Source organism: Megachile rotundata, chromosome 3, assembly GCF_050947335.1.
Source record: "Megachile rotundata isolate GNS110a chromosome 3, iyMegRotu1, whole genome shotgun sequence".
Taxonomy (NCBI): Eukaryota; Metazoa; Arthropoda; class Insecta; order Hymenoptera; family Megachilidae; genus Megachile; species Megachile rotundata.
The window spans coordinates 18,088,381-18,116,139 of NC_134985.1; the positions used below are offsets into that span (position 1 = coordinate 18,088,381).

Here is a 27,759-nt window from a genome sequence, read left to right on the forward strand (position 1 = left end):
ATTTCTTTACAAGAATTCCTGTATTCTTTAATATCCCCAAATCCCTCCACCCCTATTTATCTCTATGTCCATCTCCCCCTAAATCTGTATATCCCCAAATATGCCTACATTCTTAAAACCCAGAATTTCCGAACCTCCTACCACCCTAAATCCCAACACCCCTCCCATTCCACTCAAATCAAAACTGCACACAAGAAAAGTGCCCCCATTCGATAACCTCAAAATTCGCGATAAGTTTACGAATCTCGAGCTTGCAAATTCGAAGAGAATTAAATACATCAGTCGTAAATTGAATTGTGTCGAGAGGTTAAAGATCTCGGGTGCTGTCGATAACCCGTCGAATCGACGATATTCGCTAGTCGGATTTACATAGGAGGTAAAATTTTGCGACGACCGAACGGATGGATCCATTGTTTCAAGGCTTGGCAATTTTCATCGATGACCGAGAACGTCCCGCGTTCTCGTCGATCCGGTATTTGCATTCCGTAACCATTCCTTGAACGACATTATTGGTTCCTCGTAGCCCGACGAGGGTGGCTCTTCCTAGACCTTTCTAATATGACGAACTGAAAGAGATTCGACTTATTTCTTTTCAGACGAGGAAACGTCTTTGAGCGGTGTTTGCCACCGGCGCATCTTTGTCGAGAAAATAGGTCGAGATAGCTCTCGGTTGTTGAGTAATTATTTAACGTAGACAATTATTAGCGCGGCGCGGAACGTGCGCAGAATCGAAGGAGAAACCCAACGCGCGTATGAAAACGAAATTATGCCGGTAGAAAGAAAAGTTGCCGCGACGCTATTATCCCCGTTACAAAGTTAAACCGCGTCCATTGCAAAGATTCAAACCGTTGGAACAGCCGGCAAAGGATCCCTTTGATGTTTTCCTTTTTATTTCGCGCGCTCGCCACCGCCATTCTCGCGAAGAAAAATTTCATCGCTGAATACCGCGATTCCTTCATTTAGAAACGCGTGTCACGCTTTTTATCATTCCATCAAATACACTCCTCTCGCGCGGCTCGGAACAGAAATTTTCGCGGGTCAACGATTATTCTTATCTCGGTAGATTTTACGTAACGGTAGCTGGATCGGTGTGCTTCGATAAGTTATGACAAAAAAAAAGATATTTCGGTAGCAATAATTCGCGTTCAATTACGAATATCTAAAGTGGCTGAACAAGTCTAATGAATGATCGAGATTTAATGTACGACAGATAACGAGCGATAAGATTAGATACCTGCGGAGTCATCGGTGTTCGTCTCGGATATCTGTCTCTCATCGATCACATACGCGATCTCGAATCGATGAATGATGGCGGTATCTCGATCGATCGGATCGCAGAAATCGATAACGGAGAAAATATCGAACGTATGGCAAGGCGTGGCATAAAGGAACACGAGGGAGTTAACTGCGAGCGCAGAAATCGATCGGCGGAAGTCGTTGCTTCCTATCCCTGTCTCTCTCTCTCTCTCGCTCTCTATATCGTTCGCTCGTTTCCTCTTCGACGTATTGCTGACATTGTATCGGATGACGTATACCGACAGGAATTACTCGCAGCGATTCATTCAAAATCACCAGCCAGCTAACGGTAAACGAAAAATATCCGCTTGTACACGAAATAGTTGATCCAGATATGAATGAACGCGTTGTTTATCAGGAAGAAAGGTATTTATTCCCTGTTAACGTGACAGATGTTAGAGACAATACGAATAGCGAAATCTCTGGATGGGAGAATTTTTCGCAAATGGCGATGTGACCGTTGCGTCGCAGCAGCGTGGTAATATAATTCGAGAATCGTATTACAACGTAATGTGACTCGTGATAATACTGGGGTTGGCGATATAATGCGTGGTAATATAGCGTAGTATGTCACAATACAATTCGATGTGATATGGGGATATAAGGCGAGGTGATAGAACTCGGGGCTTTTGTTAGGCGTGGAAATCACGGTGCGTTCCAGTATGCGTTTATAGCGCGTGGTTCAATGTATTTATAGCGATTGATGATACAACACGTATTACAACGCGTGATGCGTATCTACAGCGCAGAAGACAACTCGTAGCGTTCTTAGAGAGTGACAATTTAAGAAGTACTTATGGGGCGTAGTAATTCAATGACTATCATTTACAGCGCTTGAGGATGTAACTCGTAGTGTTCACAGCGTGTAATAATACAACGCGTACTAGTTTCTACAACTCTATGATACAGCGCGCAATATCTACAGAGTTACGACATAACACATAATATTCACAACGCGTAATATCCACAGCGTACAATATTTACAACGCGTAATATCCATAGCGCACAATAGGCACAGCGCATAATACTCACAGCGCACAATAGTCACAGCGCATATGAGTTACAACGCACAATAGCCACAGCGCATATTAGTCACAGCGCATAATATTCACAGCGCACAATAGTTACAACGCACAACAGTCACAGCGCATATTAGTCACAACGCAAATAGCCACAGCGCACAATAGGCACAGCGCACAATAGGCACAGCGCACAATACTCACATCGCATAATTGTAGTCACAGCGCATATTAGTCACAGCGCATATTAGTCACAGCGCATAATACTCTCAGCGCGTAATAGCCACAGCGCACAATATCCACAGCGCTACAGCACAACGCACAATATTCTCACCGCTACGATAAAGCGCGCAAGATCCGCAGCGCTACGATACACCGCATATTCTCAGCGCTTAACGATATAACGTAAAGTTGTTATAGCGAGTAATATCACAACGCGTAGTAATTACAACACACAACATTTACAACACGTAAGAAGTACATCACATGATTCTAAAATTCAAAATTCTACAACACTGCTATTTACAGTACGCGATAATACAACTCCCAATAATAAACCTCGCTGTATTCTCAGCGCGTAAGGAAGTAACACGTAATAATGCACGGTAACGCATGGTAGTACATCTGGTAACAGTATCATGCGTATTACACGTAGCGATATATCTCCAGGTAGTACACGGAAGATCTAGTATTTAACATCTAATAAATTAATCCGATCTACCCCTCGTGGCTTTTAGCACATTTAACTACAATCGTAGTTGCAATTCAAGTAGCTTGTAATACATTAATGTACTTCGCATTTCCAATAGGATATTTTTCATTTTAATTAACCTAGTGTAACATTTACTTCAACATCTCGAATTCAACTCTAGCATTTTAACATGTTTCTCCTCGTAGACGTACGCCTCTCTCGATCCTCATTGTACCCAGTTTTGAATAGCTTCGCCATAACTGAAGCTCCGCGGGTCGAGCTGTGGCAAAACCGAACCGAACTTCGTTCAACAAACTTCCTTCGTAAAAAAACAACAAAGAAATGCACGTTCCGAAATAGAAGGATATACTGACGTTTTATTTATTTTTTTTTTCCTACCGACTCATTTCGACTTTTCTCCCAATGGTGCATTCGAAAAAGTCTCGCTTAAAAAACAGTCCTGAGTTGTTTCGATGGTTTCGCTCGTAAAACAGAACTTCGATGGAATTTTGTTTCGAAACGATACCGGTATCGTGGAGGATAAAAATTCATGTTCGATACGGTGCTGACGGTGCGTGACCTTTTTGTCGTAAACTTTTGAAGAAGGCGGAGGAACTTACAGGAGGAAAAGCATTGCATAAAACAATTTGTGGGACAAATACTAGTTTTATTCGCCGCGTATCATCTCGTTGATAAATAACGAAAGTTATAACGCGTGGTAATATAACGCGTGGTGATACAACGCGTGGTAATATAACGCGTGGAGATATAACGCGTGGTAATATAACGCGTGGAGATATAACGCGTGGTGATAGAACGCGTGGTGATACAGTGCGTAGTAATTCCATGCGTGGCGATACAACGCGTGGTGATACAGTGCGTAGTAATTCCATGCGTGGCGATACAACGCGTGGTGATACAGTGCGTGGTAATTCCACGCGTGGTGATACAGTGCGTGGTAATTCCACGCGTGGCGATACAACGCGCGGTGATACAGTGCGTGGTAATTCCACGCGTGGTAATCCAGTGCGTGGTAATTCCACGCGTGGTAATACAGTGCGTGGTAATTCCACGCGTGGCGAAATAACGCGTGGTAATTCCACGCGTGGTAATACAGTGCGTGGTAATTCCACGCGTGGCGAAATAACGCGTGGTGATACAGTGCGTGGTAATTCCACGCGTGGTAATACAGTGCGTGGTAATTCCACGCGTGGTAATACAGTGCGTGGTAATTCCACGCGTGGTAATACAGTGCGTGGTAATTCCACGCGTGGTAATCCAGTGCGTGGTAATTCCACGCGTGGTAATACAGTGCGTGGTAATTCCACGCGTGGCGAAATAACGCGTGGTAATTCCACGCGTGGTAATACAGTGCGTGGTAATTCCACGCGTGGCGAAATAACGCGTGGTGATACAGTGCGTGGTAATTCCACGCGTGGTAATACAGTGCGTGGTAATTCCACGCGTGGTAATACAGTGCGTGGTAATTCCACGCGTGGTAATACAGTGCGTGGTAATTCCACGCGTGGTAATACAGTGCGTGGTAATTCCACGCGTGGTAATACAGTGCGTGGTAATTCCACGCGTGGCGAAATAACGCGTGGTAATTCCACGCGTGGTAATACAGTGCGTGGTAATTCCATGCGTGGTAATACAATGCGTGGTAATTCCACGCGTGGTGATACAGTGCGTGGTAATTCCACGCGTGGCGAAATAACGCGTGGTAATTCCACGCGTGGTAATACAGTGCGTGGTAATTCCACGCGTGGTAATACAGTGCGTGGTAATTCCACGCGTGGTGATACAGTGCGTGGTAATTCCACGCGTGGCGAAATAACGCGTGGTGTTACAGTGCGTGATAACTCCACGCGTGGCGATACAACGCGTAGTGATATAATACGTAGTAATTCCACGCGTGGCGATACAACGCGTGGTGATATAATGCATAGTAATTCCACGCGTGGCGATTTAACTCGTGTTGATATAATACGTAGTAATTCCACGCGTGGTAATATAACGCGTGGTGATATAATCGAAAATGAAGTAAAAGGAAGTTGTTATCGGGTTATTTGCATATGTTTGCGCGTTTCGTATAAGCGTAACACTTCTTTCTTGCGGTTGATACATTTGGAAGGTAGGGCATTAAAGTCATTACATTCATGAAACAAGTTCGACGCAGACCATTCTCCCGATAGAGCCATCCCAGTTTTGGAGTTAGCGAGGTCTTTGTGTTTCAATAATTGAAAGCTCGACAAAGCCTCGTCTCTCGTAGGTAACTTCCGCTGAAATTTCTCATTGTTTGCCAGGGCAACGTTCGACCGATATACGCCAAAGGGGTTAACGTCTTTGTTTCTTTCAACGTGTTCTCCCAGTCTGTACAATTTGTACCTATAATTCAGCGACGTTTCGGCCAAAATATCTCGGCAGATAGCTTTAGATAAATAATTGAACGACTGTTCGTAATATCGTAAGACACAAGGGGTTTAAGCGGACCTTCGCTATATTTGTTCTGGTCTCTCGCAAACGATTCCTGGCATTAAAATTCAACGCAAGCTGCATGCATGATAAGGGGCGATCAGCATCCACCGGTTCAGCATCGCGCGCGTAAAACTTCTACCGGAGAAATTTCGAATATCCTGCTTCATCTACGCGGTAGGGGAAAAAATGGAGGAAGACGAGAAGAGGAGTTCATTTGCGAAAGTTTTCTCATTGTCTCAGAGCGCGGGAAAGTTTCGTTGCAATTCCGGGAAGATAAGTATCGACAGCTCGTCGTGGCTCGACGTTTTACTCGCATTTACCATCCGGCTTCATTTGCAACGAGCTTTTAACGTTAATTATGTCCTTCCTACCGGAACGGGGAAACGTTTAAGATAAGGAAAACAACGACGCCAGCAGTCACGAGCTTCAATAAATGTTCCTACGTTTTTAACATTTTCTTAACCGGTTCGTTAAAAAAAATACGCGCTATTGCATTTCGCAGGTGCCGCGATGCATCAGCGAGAAATTATGCGCTCGGATTATAGAGTTCGTTAAACATTGAAAATTTTCCTTTCTTTCTTAACGATGCTATCGTTTTATCGCAAGAAACAACTTGTTACAGGAAATAAAATCTTGCGAATCGCGCGGATTCCTCGAACGGAAAGAATGCGTGTACCTGTCTGTTCGAGGATATAATCTGTGTGTACCGTTATCATACCGCGCTTATCGAGAGCTTTAAAAAGCAATTATCCGCGATGGAACGGTTTAAACCAATTACTGATTTCGATCTTACAGGTCGATCGTTCTTACTCCATGTGTAAGTTATTATAGTAGATAAATCGTGATTCTAAAATATTTTACAAATCACAATAATTTAAGTGAAATACAGTAGGCTCTTGTTACATTGTCACGGTTGAAATAGCAGCAAATAGTTGTTGGAACTAATAAGTTTAATATTCCGGCCATATAATGCGGGTTCATCTGACGGGTGCATAGTGATACAACACGTGGTGATATAACGTGTAATTTTAACATGTAGTGATATGTGTGTTGATACTATGCGTGATAATTTTGACGTTCCACATCATAAAGCGCAGTACTACCCCGCGTGGCGATATAACGCGAAGCAACACATATAGTAATCTTAGCGCGTTGTAATACAAGGAATGGCTGTATAACGCGTGGTAATACAGTGCGATAACTCGACGTGTAGCAATCTTAACGCGAGGCGATGTAACGCATTGTGATGTAGCGCGTGGCGATATAATGCGTGGTGATATAGCGCGCGGTAACTCGATGCGTAGCAATCTTAACGTATGGTGATATAAATTATGGCGATACGACGCGTGGTAATATAACGCGTGGTGATATAATGCGTGGTAGTATAACGCGTGGTAGTATAACGCGTGGCGATATAACGCGTGGTAGTATAACGCGTGGTATTATAACGCGTGGTAGTGTAACGCGTAGTGATATAACGCGTGGCGATATAACGCGTGGTAGTATAACGCGTGGTAATATAACGCGTGGTGATATAACGCGTGGTGATATAACGCGTGGTGATATAACGCGTGGTAGTATAACGCGTGGTAATATAACGCGTGGTGATATAACGCGTGGTAATATAACGCGTGCTAGTATCACGCGTGGTAGTATAACGCGTGGTAATATAACGCGTGGTGATATAACGCGTGATGATATAACGCGTGGTAGTATCATGCGTGGTGATATAACGCGTGGTAGTATCACGCGTGGTGATATAACGCGTGGTGATATAACGCGTGGTAGTATAACGCGTGGTAGTATAACGCGTGGTGATATAACGCGTGGTGATATAACGCGTGGTAGTATCACGCGTGGTAGTATAACGCGTGGTAATATAACGCGTGGTAATATAACGCGTGGTAATATAACGCGTGGTGATATAACGCGTGGTAGTATAACGCGTGGTGATATAACGCGTGGTAGTATAACGCGTGGTGATATAACGCGTGATGATATAACGCGTGGTAGTATCATGCGTGGTAATATAACGCGTGGTAATATAACGCGTGGTGATATAACGCGTGGTGATATAACGCGTGGTAGTATAACGCGTGGTGATATAACGCGTGGTGATATAACGCGTGGTAGTATCACGCGTGGTAGTATAACGCGTGGTAATATAACGCGTGGTAATATAACGCGTGGTGATATAACGCGTGGTAGTATCACGCGTGGTAGTATAACGCGTATAATATAACGCGTGGTGATATAATGCGTGGCGATATAACGCGTGGTAATGTAACGCGTGGTAATGTAAAGCGTGGTAATATAACGCGTGGTGATATAACGTGTGGCAATATAACGCACAGAGATCCAAGGCGTAGCTATATAGTCACGTGACAGTATTTGACAACGTGTGACAATATAACGGGCGTCTACTGTAGCAATAAAAGTGGGCACGTGTTCTCGTCGGCTATCGTCATAGACAAGAACGAAACGGAGCAGCTGGCAGAGATTTCATTAATTAAGCGCTCGTTGCTTCCACAACGCCGCTTCGAGCGTAATTGAATCAGCCGTGGCAAAGCGTTTCGTAGCATCGTCCTATCAAACAAAGATTAAACTGCGTCGGGGAGCTCGTTCGATTGGGATTCGATTCGAGACTAACCACCAGATCAGACTAAATTAGAAAAGTCTAGCATTTTTTTGCATCGTTTGAATTGCACGCTAAATCGAGTAATCGTTCCGAGGTAAATATAACAAGGGCCGTGTTCTTTTCTCGTTCACCGACGATTTCCGCGTGTGTTTCATCGACCGGTTGTTCCCCTATTTGTTTCACCCCGATATCGGCTATTTTCAGTTTCCTACGCGCCTTGAGTTGCGCAGTTTTTGGTCAATAAAAAAATCACGGCACAAGAACGTGGATACAGTCACGAGAAAACGTGAGTTCCCGTACAATCTTGCCAAACATAGCTTCTAAAGGAAAAACACGGAGCGGGTAACTAGAAAATTTCGAAATTGCTCAAGCGGAAAGATTCTTACGCGAGCGTTAGAAAAAACACAGAAGAAAGAGACAGAAGATTTTTACTTCGCATTCTGGAGCGTTTCATTGTCCTCGTTGTCGGAATTATAAATGCTGAGCCCCAAGAGCACGGATAGCTTGAACCAAAAAAAAATGTCAGCGCCAGAAAGGGAGGGAAGTTAGGACCATTCTTGAACTTCCTCGCGAAGAGCGTGGGAAAAAAGATTTGTTGGCGTATGCTGCCACGAAAGCCACGTTTACACCTGGCCCTGCTTTCTTGACACAGTGTCGGCTCCTGTTCCAACCTTTCGACCTAACCCACCCGTAATTTCTATATCATTCGGGGATTTTCATATTCTACGCTCGACGTCGACTCCTAACGTTACACGGGATGTGATTGCACGTGTTGGAGCGTGATAAAAATGTGATAATGAAAAAAGATTGAGCGATATAAGAGCTTTATCTCGTCGCGATAATCTTGCACTTCACACGGTACGGATAGATAGAATTGTTAACGTATTAACGTGGTGATTGCTATCGATTTTGATATTTTATTATATATATTCATTCGGGTATATTGGGAGAAAATCTTTCAGACGGTTTCTTTGAAGAAAATAAAATACATACATACATATATATTCATTTGAATGCGTACATTATTTTAATGTATATATTATAACATTTAAAGTGTACATTATTTTATTGTATACATTAAAATATTTCAAGTATACATTATTTTATTACATACATTATAATATTTAAGGTATACATTATTTTATTACATACATTATAATATTTAAGGTATACATTATTTTATTACATACATTATGATATTTATAGTATACATTGTTTTATTGTATACATTATAATATTTAAAGTTTACATTATTTTAATGTATACATTATAATATTTAAAGTATACATTATTTTATTACATACATTATAATATTTAAAGTATACATTATTTTATTGTATACATTATAATATTTAAAGTATACATTATTTTATTGTATACATTATAATATTTAAAGTATACATTATTTTATTGTATACATTATAATATTTAAAGTATACATTATTTTATTACATACATTATAATATTTAAAGTATACATTATTTTATTACATACATTATAATATTTAAAGTATACATTATTTTATTACATACATTATAATATTTAAAGTATACATTGTTTTATTGTATGCATTATAATATTTAAAGTATACATTATTTTATTGTATACATTAAAATATTTAAAGTATACATTATCTTATTACATACATTAAAATATTTAAAGTATACATTATTTTATACATTATACATGATACATGAATTTTAGGTTACACATTATACATGAAAAAGGTTATTCCGATAATTTGAATGAAGCCTTCTATTTTTAAATTAAAATCGAGTGATATTTAACCGTTGTGTGCATAGAGGAAAGTAAAAGCGAAAAAATGTGAAAAGTTATGAAATTCTTCTGGATGAAATTCCAAGGAAAGAGTTTAAAGTTATTACAGCAATCATAGTTGTTACTATCAAGCACTTCGTGGTTCCCATACGCCACAAAGGCATTCGTGAAGTATGAAATTCTTTGAGATCCATCAGCTTGAGTCACGAGAACAAGTGCATTCGCGTTCTCAGGTTCTTACATATTCTGGGAAGATCATGTATAGAAGGTTTGAATAACTCGAAAACTATTTGTGCGTGGCAACCGTGCAGGTACGAAATTGTTCCAACAGGTTCCATCGAGAAGTGTAATTCTTCTCGGAGTAGATAAGTACCCTGCGAGGTCGTAGGATGTCGATGATACTTGCTGCGCACGGGATCGCGTGATTTCACGTGGAAATCTGTATTGTAAAGAAAATTATACGGATAATAGAAAGAATGCGACAGGAAAATTGCTTCGATGCGAACGATTCAATTGTCCTCGGATTGTGAAATTTTGCGATACACCATTGACTCAATTTAAGTGGCAAAACTGCTAACATTATATAAACTGTCACTAATATTACCCACTCAAAATTTTCGAAATTTCACAAGTGAAATCGAAGAACATTAATAAAATATAAGAATTGCCATATCACTGATAGCAACTCTATTACTGCTTTCCCACGCAGACACCTCCGCGATATTAACGGGGGAAAGCCTGTCGTAAGATAATATCTATGAAAAAGATGTTCGTGCATACGAGTCGAGAAATTGTAGCATAAAAGCCTGGAAGTAATTTGTAACTCATCCAGTTTTTTTGTTGTCGTTACAGGCCTCGTAGCATGTCTTGACGAGTAGGAGGTGCTCTTCAACGGGGTTTTCGGCAGACAAGGGTTCTCCAAAATGGCGGGCGGTCCGCAGCTTCCGGAACAGTACATGGTACCTCAGCTCGCTAGGTTCTTCCACAGCCTGCCGCACCTCAACGTCTCGCTTCATTCGGTTAACAACACCTTTAATCCACATTCCGAAATCTATCTAGAGGTAAGTCTATCTTTTAAGAGTATTTCTAAACATTCGGTGCATTCCAAAATGCACTATTCACGTACAAGAATTCGAGCATCCGCATACTTTATAAAGCGTTATGAAAAAGCCTGCGTATATTAAACTATCTCTGTAGCTCAGGTTATATAAATAAAATGTTATTTCCGCGATGAAAAATATTTTAACACAAGAGTTATATTCAGCGAGATAGATTTTGTTTTCGTTTCTGTCTACCGAAAACTCCAGATGCAGCGAAATAAAACTCTCTCTTATCTACTTTCTCGATGTACAGGCATCTAATTATCTCGGAGATAACACGATTATTCTATTCCTCTGTCACTTTCCTCGCAAGGTTTGAAAACGGTAAAGTCACGGTGAGTCGGAAGAAGGATCCCAGACATCGAGGCATAGTTCTCTTCCTGCCAAGAGTATTCCTGTCTGTCCTTGTTCCTCCCGACTGTCCAGAAGGCAGCGAAAGCTGCATCGAGAAGAGAATCATATGGATTCTTCGTGGCAAAGTATAGCGAAAGAAGAGCAGTGTAAGAGAGAGACGAGATACGAGGAGGAAACAGGACGAAGCAGAAACGCAGCTGGATGCCACGAGTGCACGAGAATCCAAGCTGTGTGTAACTGGAAAGCACAATGGTCCGGGAAAGCTCAAACAATGCACAAAGGCTTTCGTATAATGCGCCCAGGGCAACGTGTGGGCTTCAACGGGCTCGAAACGTTGGACCGCTAACTAGTGATGGACTCAACATGCTCCCAGTCAATTTTCAAAGATACAAGGGATTGGTCAATGACCTTACGATTATCACAAAAATTAGGTCATAGAGGGTTGTATACTATTAGGTACATAAAAAGTTTCACAAATGTATGTTAATCTCTTAACCTACGATATACGCTCGAGAATTTTTGGCCGGAAACGTAATGTTTATGTTTGACTCGTTCATTGTTCACGGGCTATGCCCGTAATATTTACGTTTAGCCCGATCATCGTATACGGGCTATGCTCGTAGTTGTAGGTTAAGGGGTTAAAGGTGACTTGTCTTTCTGACTGTGTACATGTACTTACTGTACTTGTGTTTCTGTATAGATGAATTTCTGGATATCCACTTTTTATTTACATTGCATTGTAATTTACTTCTTAGAGTTCCTATATTACTGGGTATCTACATATATTTTAAGGTATACTTCAAGTATACCTTAAGCTACCTTTCAGTGTATTTATATTTTGTACAGATACATAATCTCTGACATTCTACCGCATCTGTATTCTACGGTATTTTAAGATACCTACATTCTATACACATCACAAGATGTCTTCCGTGGTCTACATTTCCTGGTACCATGATATATTCAACAGTCTATCAATTTGACTTCGTGGCAGTGTTTTAGCATTCCCGTTTTCGTAGTTAAATATATTTTCCCACGAGTAACCTAATATAGTAGAACAATATTATCGATACTAGTCTCTCCCCATCGCTACGAGCTTCCCTTCCCCTCTGCTTCTTAGCCGTCTCCGCTAACAGTATCGTGCTTCTCGTAGTTCTTAACGAGAGAAGCACGATCGCCTTAGGCAACGTCTTTCGTTGCAGATGTCGAGTGTACGGGAACTTATTACTTACTATAAAATTGAGATAGATCTCGTTGTTTTCGATTGTCGTTCCCTCACTGTTGAGCCTGAAAAAGTATACACCGGCATCGAACAAGCTTAATCTTTTTATTTCGCGGCGCAAATGGTCGTCTTGTAATTACCCGGCAGGTGCAGAATACCGAGAGAAGAAGGGGAAAATGCAGCACGTGTTTTAGTAAGATTAATGGCGCTTTGTATAGATACTCTCTAGTGTAATATAGTATTTTTGTTAATTCCCTTCGGAAATTTTATCGACTTGTATTGTATTTCTTTTTCAAATCATTCCTATAAATTAGATTACAGGTTCTTTAAAAAACCTTTAACTCTCTTCGGAAGTTTTGATGTTTTTCTTTAAATTTCCTCGCGTTATATCGCCATAGATTAGAGACACTTATATTTTCAGTCCCGTTGAATATTTTATTAATAACTGTTTTTGTTCAATATTCATTTGGTCTCGATATATGGCCTCATTCGATGAATATTCTTTTTTGAATTACCTCGAGTTATATCGCCATAGTCATTACAAAACATTTATATCTTCGTTCAGTATTTATTTGGTCACCTCCCGATATATGGCCTCATCCGATTAATAATAGCTACACCTTAATTAAGTCTCTATACACTTTTTTATCCCAAAAGAAGTTCCGTAAGAATCTACGCAAATGGTATCTATTTGCGAGTGTGGTATCGATACCGATCGCGTCTCACGCCATTCAATTAGCGCGTTCTGAACAACGCTTCCTGTTTCCCGTTCTAGTTTCTTCTTATTCATGCGCTTTCAATCACTTCAGAGAAAACGGTTTCTCTCGCGCTACCGCGTCTCTTGTACAGTTTTTCCTCGTTTCTTCTTTTGTCAGTCACTTTGTTTTACTCCAACCCTAACCTCATCGTCGCTTTTTCTACCTCGGCCGACCGGTAGATGCTTCGTTTCTTCCTTTATCCCGGGCTGTTTAACTTTTTCTTTCTGTCTTATTACACGTTCCTCTGTAATCTCTATTTGCGGGGACACTTCATGCTTTATTTCTACCCGTTTTTGTCACTGGAAACGCGTGATCAAAGTTTTACTCCGTGCCGCAGCAGAAATGAATTGTCGCAAAAAATTTTATCGAACTTCTAAAACGTCGAGTCATCTCTCAAAAGTCACAGAGCAATTCGAGTTCGAACTTTTACATTCTTTCTAGCATTTACTCTAGTCGCTATAAACTAAAAATCAAAGTGCGCGTAAAGTCCAGAGATCGTAAGTTCGTGTCTCCTTCGAGGACCTCGCTTTTCGATTTTATTCGATTCTGCGACGGAAATTCGCCCGTGGTTGTTTACGATCGTACAGGGACCGGGAGAGGTGTGCAAAAGTTAGCAATGGCGTGCACACACGTCGGTAGGGTAGGCAGTCAGCGAAGGAGAAGCCTCGAGGAAACGCCTGTCTGAGCACCCTCGACGCAACACGAGCCCCGGTAATTGGGTCCCCAGCTATTGTTTCTGCTGCTTGAAAATATTTCACGGCGCGGCCGCTGCAGCGGCACCGCTGGGTAATTAAATCGTGAGATTGCGTTTTGTCGTATCTGTCGTCGTTTGTTTTCTAACCTTCGATTTGGCTGTTCATTAACGATCCTTCTTCTATTTTCTGCTCCTACAATTTGCCATCTCATGTGATAGCTGGGGTCTCTCGTTATTTAGAGATACGGTGATTTAGGATCAAAGCTGACGTGCGTCGTAGGCGAATATCAGTAATTTCATTTTCATTTTGAATTTTCAAGGTGGGGATATAAGGATATAGGGATTTAGGAGAATGTGTAGGAGTATAGGTATGTGGTGTAAGGATTTAGGTGTGGAGGGACCTAGGGGTATGGGGATTTAGGAGGATGGGGATCTAGGAGTGTGGGGACTTAGGAGTATTGGGATTTAGGAGTGCAGGGATCTGGGAGTATGGGGATTTAGGAGGATGGGGATTCAGGAGTATGGGGATTTAGGAGGATGGGGATTTAGGAGTATGGGGACCTAGGAGTATAGGGATCTAGGAGTGTGGGGACCTAGGAGTATTGGGATTTAGGAGTGTAGGGATTTAGGAGTGCAGGGATCTGGGAGTATGGGGATTTAGGAGTATGGGGATTTAGGAGTATAGGGATCTAGGAGTGTGGGGACCTAGGAATATAGGGATCTAGGAGTGCAGGGATCTGGGAATATGGGGATTTAGGAGTATAGGGATTTAGGAGTGTGGGGACCTAGGAGTATAGGGATTTAGGAGTGTAGGGATCTAGGAGTGTAGGGGCCTAGGAGTATAGGGATCTGGGAGTATGGGGATTTAGGAGTATAGGGACCTAGGAGTGTAGGGATGTAGGAGTGTTGGGACCTAGGAGTGTAGGGACCTAGGAGTATGGGAATTTAGGAGTGTAGGGATCTTGGAGTGTAGGGACCTAGGAATATAGGAATCTAGGAGTGTAGGGACCTAGGAATATAGGAATCTAGGAGTGTAGGAACCTAGGAGTACAGGAATCTAGGAGTGTGGAAATGTAGTAATATTAGAACCTAGAACTGTAGGGAAGTAGAAGTATAGGGGCGCAGGAGTTACAGCTACAGAAATATAGTTTAAAGACATATTACTCTAGAAATATAGGGGTCCAATTATATAGAAATCTAGAGACATATAATTCTAATATAGAAATGTAAATCTTCAGTACATCTGTATACATTAAATTTAAGAATGTGCGAATCTCTAAGTACACCTAGAGTAGATCTACAAGTACATCTAAAAATATACCACTCTATAAGTATGAGAACTTCTATATAGAGATCTATAGATCAACTAAGCTATTATAATATAAACACATATTTTATTTGCACAGTACAATAAATTGAACATACCGTTATTTTTAACGTTCCAACTCTAAACGCTACGGCACTGGGGCTAAAAGAGGGCGCCGCACTTAACAGGATTTAGCAAAGGTCTTAAACGAAATTAAGAAAAACACGAGTGCGACGACCCGGTTGTTTCTCGTTCATTCTATTTTCAGATTAGCATAACAAGCAGCTAATATGACACGATTTAATTACGCTGTCGCAATTTAAAGAATTAGCATACCGTGCGGGATTAAGGCGATGTACGTGCAAATGGGGGGTGTTACCGATCGTGTGATTAACCGTCAGTCAAATGTACCGTGATTAATTTAAACGAAAATTAGTCTTGTAGTAAAGGGAATCAAACTTTTCCGCTCTAGCGTTATTTAGTCATCGAAATTTATAATCTTTTGTCACGAGGTTTGTACAATAGAGCAAACACCGGCCATCGTTTGTTAGCGTGATTTACGTCCCGCGATGTGTGTACTTTATGCCGGCAACGTGGTCAAAGCTTTGTCATAAATTTCAGCGAATTTCTACGTTGTCGTACATTTTGTTTTTTCGCCGGACGTTTTGACAATTAATAATTTGATATTCGTTTGCTTTGAATGCGACCAACGTTTCATAGAATTTTATACGCGGTCAAAATATATACAGTCGCGTTACAAGAGCGGAAAGATAATTTACAGAGAGTCGTGGCGGTAAATAAATTTTTAAGGCTGGATGGCACTCTGATTAACCTTTCAACGAGATAAGTCGTCGCTGCAAAGAGCGCGTTTAATCCGGTACGAACGCGAGCAAGGTTTTTCGATTAAAGCCGATTTACAACGAACGTTCGAGCCCCGGTTAATTCGGTCGAATATTGTTACAGGAAACGCACGGCCACTTTCCGAGCACAACCCGCAAAAATAAATGCATACGACCGCGGTCGCGCTAGGTAAATATACGAGGGTAAATCGAATAAAACCAGGTTCTTTTTGACGTCGAATAATCCTGTAACTGTCGCACGGAAAAGGACACGTGACTTTAATAACTCGATAGAAAGTGCGATCTGGAAAGTTTCTTTAAAGAAAAGCGATAGACCAACACCAGCCATGAAGTATGTAATTTCGAAGTTTCAAGAAACTAATTTTAAGTGTCTCTCGGAAAATTGTTTTTCCTGTTTCTTCTCGAAGTACCGAGATCTGGAGAATTTCTCGAGGGCAGAAAACCGGCTATTTAATTGACAGACCCGGCTCGTAGGAAAATTTATTTTTCTCAAACCCGAGTCACGTACCACTTAAGGAGCATGATGGACAGATTTATGGGTTTCAAATGTTTCTGACACCCGGTGGTCCAACCAGAGGAAATAAATGGCCGAAGCAACGACGATGCTTTCCTCGCGAAATTTTCGCGAGAGCCTCGAGTATTTCAAAACGCCCAGAAAAGTAGAGTAGCAGTAGGACAAAAGGAGTAACGCGTTTTCTGAGCGATGCAAAAGAGGGACGTTGCTGTATTTGCTCTTTCAGAGGTTCGCGAGCCTCGAAAGAGAATCCATTTGCGATTTTACATGCTACCCCCTAGACACGTGAACCCCATGAAGTTTGAGTCCTACTCTTTTTCTTCCTCCACTTCTCTCGCTTCCTTTCTCTCTCTCGCCATCTCGAGCACTCTTCCGGATTTATTCTCGTGCTCGCAGCAGATGCAACGACCGTCTTCATCTATGCATTTTGTAAACAGAGAATTCCTGTCTAGACGCGATTCAGGCTTTCAATTTTCGACCAGACGCTCTGCTAGGGATCACTGATCACCGATCTTACTTTTACTACTGGAATTTTTCTAGGCTAAGTTCACAGCAATTTTGCAATGTGTATTCAATTGTTTGTTGCATATATGGCTACCGGGGAAGCACGTTGCGTTTAACATTTTGACTGCCACTCACATATGAATGGCATCTAATCTTGCTTATGAATATACATTCTGTATAGATGATACTGTATAATTAACACTAGATTTACGGAAGTTTGATGGTCACTTTAATTTAAATTTACCTAAAGTAGAAAAATAAATAAATTAGAGATGATATGTGAACTGCCTAAAACATTGATTCGTTTGCTGAAAGTAGATGAAAGTTGACAGCAATTTTGCAATGTGTATTCAATTGTTTATTGCATACATGGCTACCGGGGAAGCACGTTGCGTTTAACATTTTGACTGCCAGTCACATATGAATGGCATCTAATCTTGCATATGAATATACATTCTGTATAGATGATACTGTATAATTAACACTAGATTTACGGACGTTTGATGGTCACTTTAATTTAAATTTACCTAAAGTAGAAAAATAAATAAATTAGAGATGATACGTGAACTGCCTAAAACATTGATTCGTTTGCTGAAAGTAGATGAAAGTTGACAGCAATTTTGCAATGTGTATTCAATTGTTTGTTGCATATATGGCTACCGGGGAAGCACGTTGCGTTTAACATTTTGACTGCCACTCACATATGAATGGCATCTAATCTTGCATATGAATATACATTCTGTATAGATGATACTGTATAATTAACACTAGATTTATGAATGTTTGATGGTCACTTTTATTTAAATTTACCTAAAGTAGAAAAATAAATAAATTAGAGATGATATGTGAACTGCAAAACATTGATTCTTTTGCTGAAAGTTGACATTTTTGCAAAAATTTCTTAACAAATTCTGTCATCTAAAATAGACCTATTATCCGTCATTTTGACGGGTTCTGTAAATCTAGTCTTAAGAATGAGTTCACTAATTGGAAATGTTCGTATTTACTATTTGAAACTATCAGTAATAAATATAATCAAATATTGTGAGAATATTTGATAAGATTTGTTGGAAACAAAAATACTATCTGATATAATTTTCAACTGCTGTGTGGCAGTCAACGTGTTAAGTCTCATTCATATCTTTATTATGTGTATGTATTATTAAGTAACATCTTTTTCCTTTTTAATAAACTCTTCCTTAACTAATACATGTAACTCTGTCACTTACCAAGTTAACAATAAATTTAATACAATTTTAAATACATAGTTGATTAACACTTCAGAAATTATTCTCTGATAGAAAGTTTAAAATTGCTTCCCAGCCATTTTAATTCTCTTTGATTTTCCACGAACGAGAACTTCTTCAAAATTAGATCCCTTATAACTTTAATTCATCGATAACTTTCTAATCGATGGACGATAAATCTTGGAACTAAATGATAAAACAAGGAAAAGTTTTGTTTCTCCAAAAATCTAATAGTTCTCGATATTTTAATCCGATATGAAAGAGGTCGTTCGACCAAGTTCGAAAAGAGTAACCGTTGAGAGAAACAAGAAAGATTTTACATAAATTCACGCGAGTTTCTGTTTCATTCATCTTCGACTACTCCGAGCTGTCGACAAAGTTTACGGCAAAAGTAAGAACAGATATCTTTCGTATCTCTGCGATGACTTCCGTTTTTCTGCTTGCCAGGACATGTTTCTGCATCGATCAACAATTTATGAAAAACATTTTCTTTCAACTTCTAAAATAAGCTAACCCCTGTTTGGGTTTCTGAAGTATGGTTTCCTGTATCATTTTACGGAGTTAGTAAACGAAAACTAATTCGGTTTGCAATATTTGAAACTTTATAAGGGATTAAATTGTATCGACGCGTATTAAAGGGTCCGACCCTCATAGAAAATTACTTGAATTACATCGGGTCTTTGTACTCGAAAGATGTGACCCCTATAATCCAAACGAAATTTCTCTAATGCCTCTATTAAAGTTCGCGCGAAAGACCATTATAATTTCCAGGAAAAGTCATTGAAATGTAAACGCTCGAAACTGAGTTTGATACACAGCGATTGTTGAACGTTGCAACATATGAAATCACAAAGTTGGAGCAAACTTTATCGACGTCGTGTAAATAATGAATGCAATACGTACGTACACCGGTCGATTTAGCGAGTTTCACTGGGTGGCACGCGAGTCAAGGGTGGTTGACCCCGTGGCATGCAGGTCTTTCAGTGCACGATGGAAAAATCAAATTTTCCATGAGCGCCAACGACGTTAACGGAGAAACACCTTTGAAACGTGTCTGTTTCCCTCATGAAACGGAATACGTTATCACATTTTCGAGTAATTTAAACACCTTCGCAAATGGAGCTGTAAGCTCCAACTTCGATGCATCCAATAACTATACCACGAATTATTAAATTACTAATGAACTACAATTATCAAGTATGAAGAAGGGAATGTTTGAAATTTTTTATACAAACTTACTATATTATTATATAAGAACTTGTAGATGTAACTTAAATTTGTGCTACAAGTTTGGTTTTATAATTAAGTTAGCTACTTTTGGTGTTCCTGAGCTTAATCCTGCAAGGGTGTACCCAGATAAAAAAATCAGAGTACCAAGCTCTTTGTGGAGATCTGTAATATTTTATAAAAAACTGGCACGAGAGTATCTAACATCGACTTACAGTCTCTCGTGACTTACAACAGAGCTTCAATAAATGTAGAGTTAACAGAAAGTTGAGATTTGCAATATTAATTTTATAAAAACCAAAAAACTGGCACGAGAACATCTAACATCGATCTAAAGTCTCTCGTGACTCACAACATCGCTTCCATAAATATACAGTCAACCAAAAGTTGAGATTTACAATATTAATTTTATAAAAACGACAAATTGGCACAAGAACATCTAACATCGACTTAAAGTCTCTCCTGCCTCACAACATCGCTTCCATAAATATACAGTCAACCAAAAGTCAAAATTCGCAATATTAATTTTATAAAAACGACCAAACCGGCACCATAACATCTAACATTAACCTAAAGTCTCTCCTGCCTCACAACATCGCTTCCATAAATATACAGTCAACCAAAAGTTGAAATTCGCAATATTAATTTTATAAAAACGACCAAACCGTCACCATAACATCTAACATCAACCTAAAGTCTCTCCTGCCTCACAACATCGCTTCCATAAATATACAGTCAACCAAAAGTTAAAATTCGCAATATTAATTTTATAAAAACGACAAAACTGGCACGAGAACATCTAACATCGATCTAAAGTCTCTCCTGCCTCACAACAGAGCTTAAATAAACATAGAATTAACCGAAAGGTATAAAATGGATAATTACGTAGCAGAGCACTTGCGAGAAAGTACGAGCGAATGTCCTCCTAGCGGTGAGTGCAAAGAAATATCACAGAACCGAAGATAACGACACGGCACTTCCTTCGGTTTCTGATTATTCTGGAGTGCGTAAACACGGCCGTGAATCACACCGTGACTCATTACAGGCGTGACAAGTTTTGCCAGACTCGGATCCGATATCTCCTTCGACATCCTTGTCACCGATTAATTAGCGCAAACATTCTGCAACGCCATTCACTGTATACGTGGGACGTTCCAGACTTTTCACGTCATTCGATCGATTTATTTCGCGTAACATACCTGTTTTATTAACGTAAGATCAGTTTTGAGAGATATCGAGATACTAAATTTATTGATCGATAGTAGCTTTAGTTAATTTGAGCGAGTTTGATCTAAATGATAGAAATATTCAAAGTTCACGTATGGTAAATTTATTCTTTCCTTATATTTTTGGTTTGCTGTTTTTTTTTATGTTTTGCAGTAAGAGTTAGCGGTTTGTGTAGATCGGATCAGAGATTTAAGATAATATGGCGACAAATGATAGAAGTATTCAAAGTTCACGTATGGTAAATTTATTCTTTCCTTATATTTTTGGTTTGCTGTTTTTTTTTATATTTTGCAGCAAGAGTTAGTAGTTTGTCAGAGATTTAAGACGTTATGGCGACAAAATGATAGAAGTATTCAAAGTTCACGTATGTTAAATCCACTCTTTCCTTATATTTTTGGTTTGTTGTTTTTCTTTATGTTTTGCAGTAAGAGTTAGCGGTTTGTGTAGATCGGATCAGAGATTTAAGACAATATGGCAACAAAATGATAGAAGTATTCAAAGATTCAAAGTTCACATATATTAAATTCATTTCTTCTGTACATTTTTGATCTGTTGTTTTTCTTTTCGTCTTCCAGCAAAAGTTAGCAGTTTGTTTGCATCGAACCATAGATTTAAGACAATATGGCGAACTAACTTGAAAACCACCCGAGAAACGTTTTATAACACAACTTCTGAACAGATTCGTAACTTATATTTTTGAATGTTCTCCGAATATAAAAAAGTCAGTAATTCCCCATCTAAAGTTTCCCCCTAAATTTTTCCCTCGATATTTCATTCTCGATTTTGAACCTCGGGTGAAATTACTCCGCCTGCGCAGAAGGCGAATCCCAGAACGAATTCTGGTGGTAATAAAGTTCGATGGCGTGTAACATGGCCCAATTAATCGGAATTCCCGCGATCGCGGAATTCGGTTCAACGATCGCTTTACAGATCCAGGAAATATAATAAATTGGAGGTTTAATCGAGAAGAGTATCGCGTCTGTCGTCACTGTTACTGGAAATACTCGTTCGCTTTCGTTGTAACGTTCCTTTTTTCATCCTGTTCATAAGATGATAGCATCTCGTCAGCCAGCCTCTCTCTTCCTCGTTTATCTATCGCATCACACGGGATTTTTATCCGCTAGGAAACTCGAGTTTAGCCTTAATTAACGGTACCAGTCGCGAGAAGACGCGCCCCGCGAACGGCAGCTACAAATAAGCATTAATTAGAAAGCGAGCAGGAAGTTTGCGTAACCTGTCGGGACCATTAACTCGCGCAAAATTTAGCGAAAAGAAACGAAATATCGATAACGCTTTTAGGTTTAATCGAGTTCATTTTCGGTCGAAAGTAAGAAGGGGTAGATCGTGTAGGGTAAGATGGGATAAAATGCACTCGTTCAGAGTCTAACTTGCGGGATATAATCTTCCAGCACGCGTAGAAACAAATATGGCTACTTTCAAGGACGTAGAAATAAATATGGCTACTTCCAAAAGTATAGAAATAAATATGGCTACTTCCAGAAGTATAGAAATAAATATGGCTACTTCTAGAAGTATAGAAATAAATATGGCTACTTCCACCACGCGTAGAAACAAATATGGCTACTTCCAGAAGTATAGAAATAAATATGGCTACTTCCACCACGTGTAGAAACAAATATGGCTACTTTCAAAGACGTAGAAATAAATATGGCTACTTCCAGAAGTATAGAAATAAATATGGCTACTTCCACCACGCGTAGAAACAAATATGGCTACTTTCAAAGACGTAGAAATAAATATGGCTACTTCCAAAAGTACAGAAATAAATATGGCTACTTCCACCACGCGTAGAAACAAATATGGCTACTTTCAAAGACGTAGAAATAAATATGGCTACTTCCAAAAGTATAGAAATAAATATGGCTACTTCCAGAAGTATAGAAATAAATATGGCTACTTCCACCACGCGTAGAAACAAATATGGCTACTTTCAAAGACGTAGAAATAAATATGGCTACTTCCAGAAGTATAAAAGTAAATATGGCTACTTCCAGAAGTATAGAAATAAATATGGCTACTTCCAGAAGTATAGAAATAAATATGGCTACTTCCAAAACTATAGAAATAAATATGGCTACTTGCAGACGAAGTTGTCGCGTGTTATATTTGTAAGTTACAAGGGGTTAGATACGCATCGATAATTAACGTTTAACTTTAATTAACAGAGCCTCGGGATACTCGGAAGTATCCCAGCAGCCTGGTTAATCCTGACGTTGCTGGTGTTGCTGGTATACCTGGTAACGAGATGCTGTGACCGGAAGCCGCGCCCCAGGAGGTCGATAACCCTGCTGAAGTGTTCACTGGCCATCCTGGCGTTGCTTTGCAGCGGAGCTGTAGCCGTCGGCCTCTACGGTAACGACGATGTACACAACGGTTTGGTGCAATTGGTGGCTGCCGCGAAGAGCGTCGATGGTATTCTCATGGGTGTACGGAATCAGGTTGGTTCACACGATTTACTCTGACCACCCGAACATCCAGCTCGAAGTTAACGGTCCTCTAGCGTTTCGAATCATTTTTACAACTTGAAATTAATGGGAGCTTGAAAGTTGATATGAGAAAGTATTAGTTGAGTATTAGTGAAGTCTGTATTAGTGAAGTTGTTGCATCTTTTGGTGCAGTCATGTACACATTTCTTTCCTAAGAGCAATATCTTCCAGTTACTGATTTAACCCTTTGCACTCGAAGATAATTTGCAAACAGCAACTTTAATCATTTGCACTCGAAGATAATTTTATTGTTTGCAAACAGCAACTTTAAAATATTAATTAAAATGTTAAACGAATTGTTTTGAGGTTATTATTTCTCTACTAATAATTTCCACTATTGTCCATTTCACTATGTTTATACATCACATGAGCACTGTTATAGAATTAATTAAATAATGCTTATTTCAAATTATTGTATTAAATCGAATGGCGACTGAGTCACCTCTCAAGCACAAAGGGTTTAATTTATACTCGTAAATCTTGTTAGCCGCCTTATCGTAACTAATCATATCATTGTCATCTAAGATAAAAAATCAAGGTATCGTTAATTTAGAGCGAAATTTATTGTACATACTAAATTACCCAGTTTAAATAATTACGTAAAGAGACGTACATGAATTCGATAACGAAAGTCTCTTGTCTACTCGGTCTTTCTTATCGGCCCTCGTTCGTGTTTTGCATACGAATCGCAGAAGTTAGAACTGCAACTTGCTGGTAATTAGTTCGCACTCTAGTTTTTCTGCGCTCAAATGTGTCCTTAGACTGCGGCTGTTAATTTAGGTCAAGAATGGCGATGAGTTTCGCGGACAACCGTAATGAAAATAAGCTCGGAAGAAGACGGGCTCCGTCCCGTGATAAATAATCCGATCTTCCGTCACCAAGAAACTTCCATTTCTTTTTTTTAATTAAAGATCTTTATCTGTCGGATTTCGTTCGAGGACCGTTAGAAGAGAGGATTCATTTGGTGTTTGAGGAGCTCGAGAAACGAATAATCCTCTTGCAGGATGCATAAGTTCATTGTTGAATAAAGAAGGCTTTGATCGCTATATCTCATAATTTAATACTGGTCAGCATTATCCGAGAAATCCGTGAATCTGAAATGAAGTATTTTAGTCATTAGAAGATTTTTAGTCGTTACGCTTTTAATTACATGAATTGTTATTTTTTCAGACCGATACCATCGAGTATACGCTGAGGAAGAAAATATTAGACCAATTAATCGACTTGAGGGACAAATTCGATGACCCGGCCAGCAACAAGACGATACTCGAAGTACTGTTGGCCGCTCTGGAAAGCATGAAACAAAACACGAGCAACGCCCTGAACCGAAGCTCTGAAATCAAGAAACCCTTGACGGGAATCAACCTCGCTGGAGCGATCGGAATCGCGGAGAAGATAGAGCAATTAAGGTGGCCGATCACCATGGCAGTCTTGAGCGCTCTTCTAGTTCTTTGCGTGGTGCTAGTTGTCGGTGTCGCGCGACATTCCAGATGCGTTCTTATAACGTACGTGTCGTGTCATTTTTTCTTTTTATTATCCACCGTAGTAGCCATCTATACTGTTTACGTTTCTGCATCCCAGATCCGTAGTCCACATACGTATATCTTCACATCCTGGGCCAATGACCATAGCAGTCGAAGCCTAAACGACAAAAATCAATCAATCAATCTTCACATCCATACATCTTCACATCCATACATCTTCACATCCATACATCTTCACATTCATACATCTTCATATTCATACATCTTCACATCCGTACATCTTCACATCCATACATCTCCACATCCCTGATTGCAACAATTTAACCTCCTGTAAGATTATATAATTATTGCGGCAACAATTGATTGTGAACAATTGTATTGCAGATTCTCCGTGTTCGGCTTGTTCGCGGTGATCGTCTCTTGGTTGATGGCTTCGTTGTACCTTGCGACCTCAGTGGCCTTAGGTGATCTCTGCGTGTCTCCGGACGGTTACCTGACCAGAGCAGTGCCGTCTACGTTAGCCTCGGAGGTTCTTTCGTATTACACGCATTGCGAGAACACGCGTAACAATCCGTTTACGCAGAGACTAAGAGACGGTCAGGCAGCGATCACCGATGCGAGCAAGAACCTGAATACCGTGACAAAGTTGGCGCTGGAGTTGTTCCCGGACCTACAGTTGCAACCTAAGTTGAACAGCCTTGCATACGACGTTAACACCGTGAACAAACTTCTGTCAGGGTTAGCCACGTTCCTCGATTGCAAACCCCTTTACAAGCAATACGTTCATGCTGCCAAGAGCTTATGTCAGTTAGGATTGTGAGTACTTTATTAGGGTTCAATTTATACTTGATAGTATATTTGTATACTGACAATGTTGAAATTTTTAAGGTACGGATTGACCTTCATGTTATTGGCGAGCTTAGCCGCGGGTCTCTTCTTCACAGTGTTAGTTTGGGTGGACTCGCACACTTGGATCTACATTCGAAAACGGTGAGCGTCAGTTGTCCAACTCGTTTAAGCTTCGCAAAGCCATTCCCTGCGGATGTCTCATATGTCTGTGTTTTATGTATTCGTCAAGAAAAAGAATCATTGTTTTCGTCAATTGCTTTAATCGAGAGAACTAAACAGAACAAATTCCGCAGTGAAAGGTTGTTGATCGATCGCAGAACGAACAGAATGCGATTAACGAGGATTTGTTCTAGAAGAGATTACCACCAAGTGGACGAGCAGGATCCCTACCTACCACCGTCGGCAGCTTCGCAGGCGATAGCAGCAAGGACCCTTCGAGGCCAAGGGTCGTACCCGCCTACAGCCCCTTCTGTATTTTATCCGAATGCTCATGGCACTCAAAATACCATTAAGCAGCCTCTCTTGCTAACGCCGCCCCCGCCGTCCTACGCTACTGCGACTGCTCGAGCACGTCAGCTGCACGAGAGCATGTTAAAGTTTGTGCATGAGTTTTTCTTCAGTTTTCATTTTCTCTTAGCTATCGTGTGCGTCTTCATCGTATGAACTCGGACGTTACAAGTTCCGTCTAAAACTTTCTATCGAATTCGGTGCAGCTCAAGTACCTTTCGTCTATCAGTGGTATTATCCACATTATAATCAAGTGCGAGTCACATTAGAAGTTTCCAAATTCACACACTCCCAAACTTCCATCGACTGTGGTTGGTAATAATTTATTTCATACGGTGAAGGTTGAGCGGCAAAATTTTCTGAAACTGATTTCATGGTATCGTTGAAAAGGGATTCGGTCTGTTCACAGTTAAATAAACTTCGTTAGGTTTTGTATAGTCTTTCACAACTTTCTAGGGATGTTGGAAGAGTCCCTTTTCATTCGTACCAGCTAACCGAAGACTTGATGTGAGGACATATAAACGTTTCAAGTATGAATTACGCAGCGTATGAGGAATAATCACTGTTGCATCAAATCTTTATCTGACTGTTCGCTTTACATATAGACGATGTACTTTTTCATTCAATATTTTATAATACGTTGATTTCTAATGTGTACCAGCGTGTTGGATCATTCTGTTGTTCATGTTTACAAATATTGCATTGAATTTAAATGTTGCTTTAATCGTGTACAACACTCTGGTGGCAATGACACACGAATATGACAGTACAGTTATTGATCATTTCAAAAGAAAATTATCGACTTGTAATTGTTCCTTGTTACAAAGACTTATTATATGTACTACAGCTTTTAAAATGACAATAACTATACAATACGTTCGTTCTTTCTTTGGTGTTTTTACAGCATTATGAAATAACAAATTTTTTTATAAATATTCATGGATATATTTTCAAACGTTTCAATTGCTCTCTGTGATCGGTGTTTAAAAGCGAGAAATTGAATTCTTTTTTACGAGAATATTAGCGATAGTGCGCTTTATGTGCGTGTTTCCGTGTTCTATAGCGTTCGTTCGTTGTTTAGATTGTTCTAGGAACAAACAAATGTTCCAAGACAGTCCCTTCGAATAGAATAGAAATCGAAGATAACCGTCCGAGAGAAAGATAATGCTGCAACTTTGTTCGTTTGGCTTTGCTCTTTACAGAGGTGTGGGTATTAACGGGAGCGGGGGAGGCGGGGATCACAAATCGTCTCAGCATAATCAGCAGTCGACAGGTGGACGAGCTGAACACCGTTCTGGACTCGGAGATCAACCTGGCCAGTACGCGACTTTGAGCAAACAGTGCAAGACACTTGAGTCCAGTGATTTTTACTGAGGGCACGCCCCCGCAGGGCCCGGTAATTTCATCTTTATGTTACCATTTGCTTCTAGAACAAAGCTTCCGCATCTACATGTTCACTCGTGAAATTGTAGTTTCAAAATTTCAAGGAATCATACTCTCA

At 40.0% G+C, this 27,759-nt stretch overlaps 1 protein-coding gene across 9 annotated transcripts in view; it reads left to right on the plus strand.

Moving 5' to 3' along the window:
- The window catches only part of tty (tweety), a 44,617-nt gene that overhangs the window by 10,109 nt on the left and 6,749 nt on the right, over positions 1-27,759 (plus strand). For 4 of the 9 annotated variants that reach the window (XM_076529667.1, XM_076529668.1, XM_012284863.2 and 1 more), the window contains exons 2-8: positions 10,751-10,959; positions 23,098-23,370; positions 24,589-24,923; positions 25,287-25,718; positions 25,791-25,892; positions 26,045-26,347; positions 27,461-27,654. In XM_076529667.1, the coding sequence (XP_076385782.1) occupies positions 10,822-10,959; positions 23,098-23,370; positions 24,589-24,923; positions 25,287-25,718; positions 25,791-25,892; positions 26,045-26,347; positions 27,461-27,632 (1,755 nt within the window). In that variant the 5' untranslated portion in view covers positions 10,751-10,821 and the 3' untranslated portion in view covers positions 27,633-27,654. The remainder of the gene's footprint in view (positions 1-10,750; positions 10,960-23,097; positions 23,371-24,588; positions 24,924-25,286; positions 25,719-25,790; positions 25,893-26,044; positions 26,348-27,460; positions 27,655-27,759) is intronic. The other 5 variants (XM_076529669.1, XM_076529670.1, XM_076529671.1 and 2 more) reach the window with 5 other exon arrangements.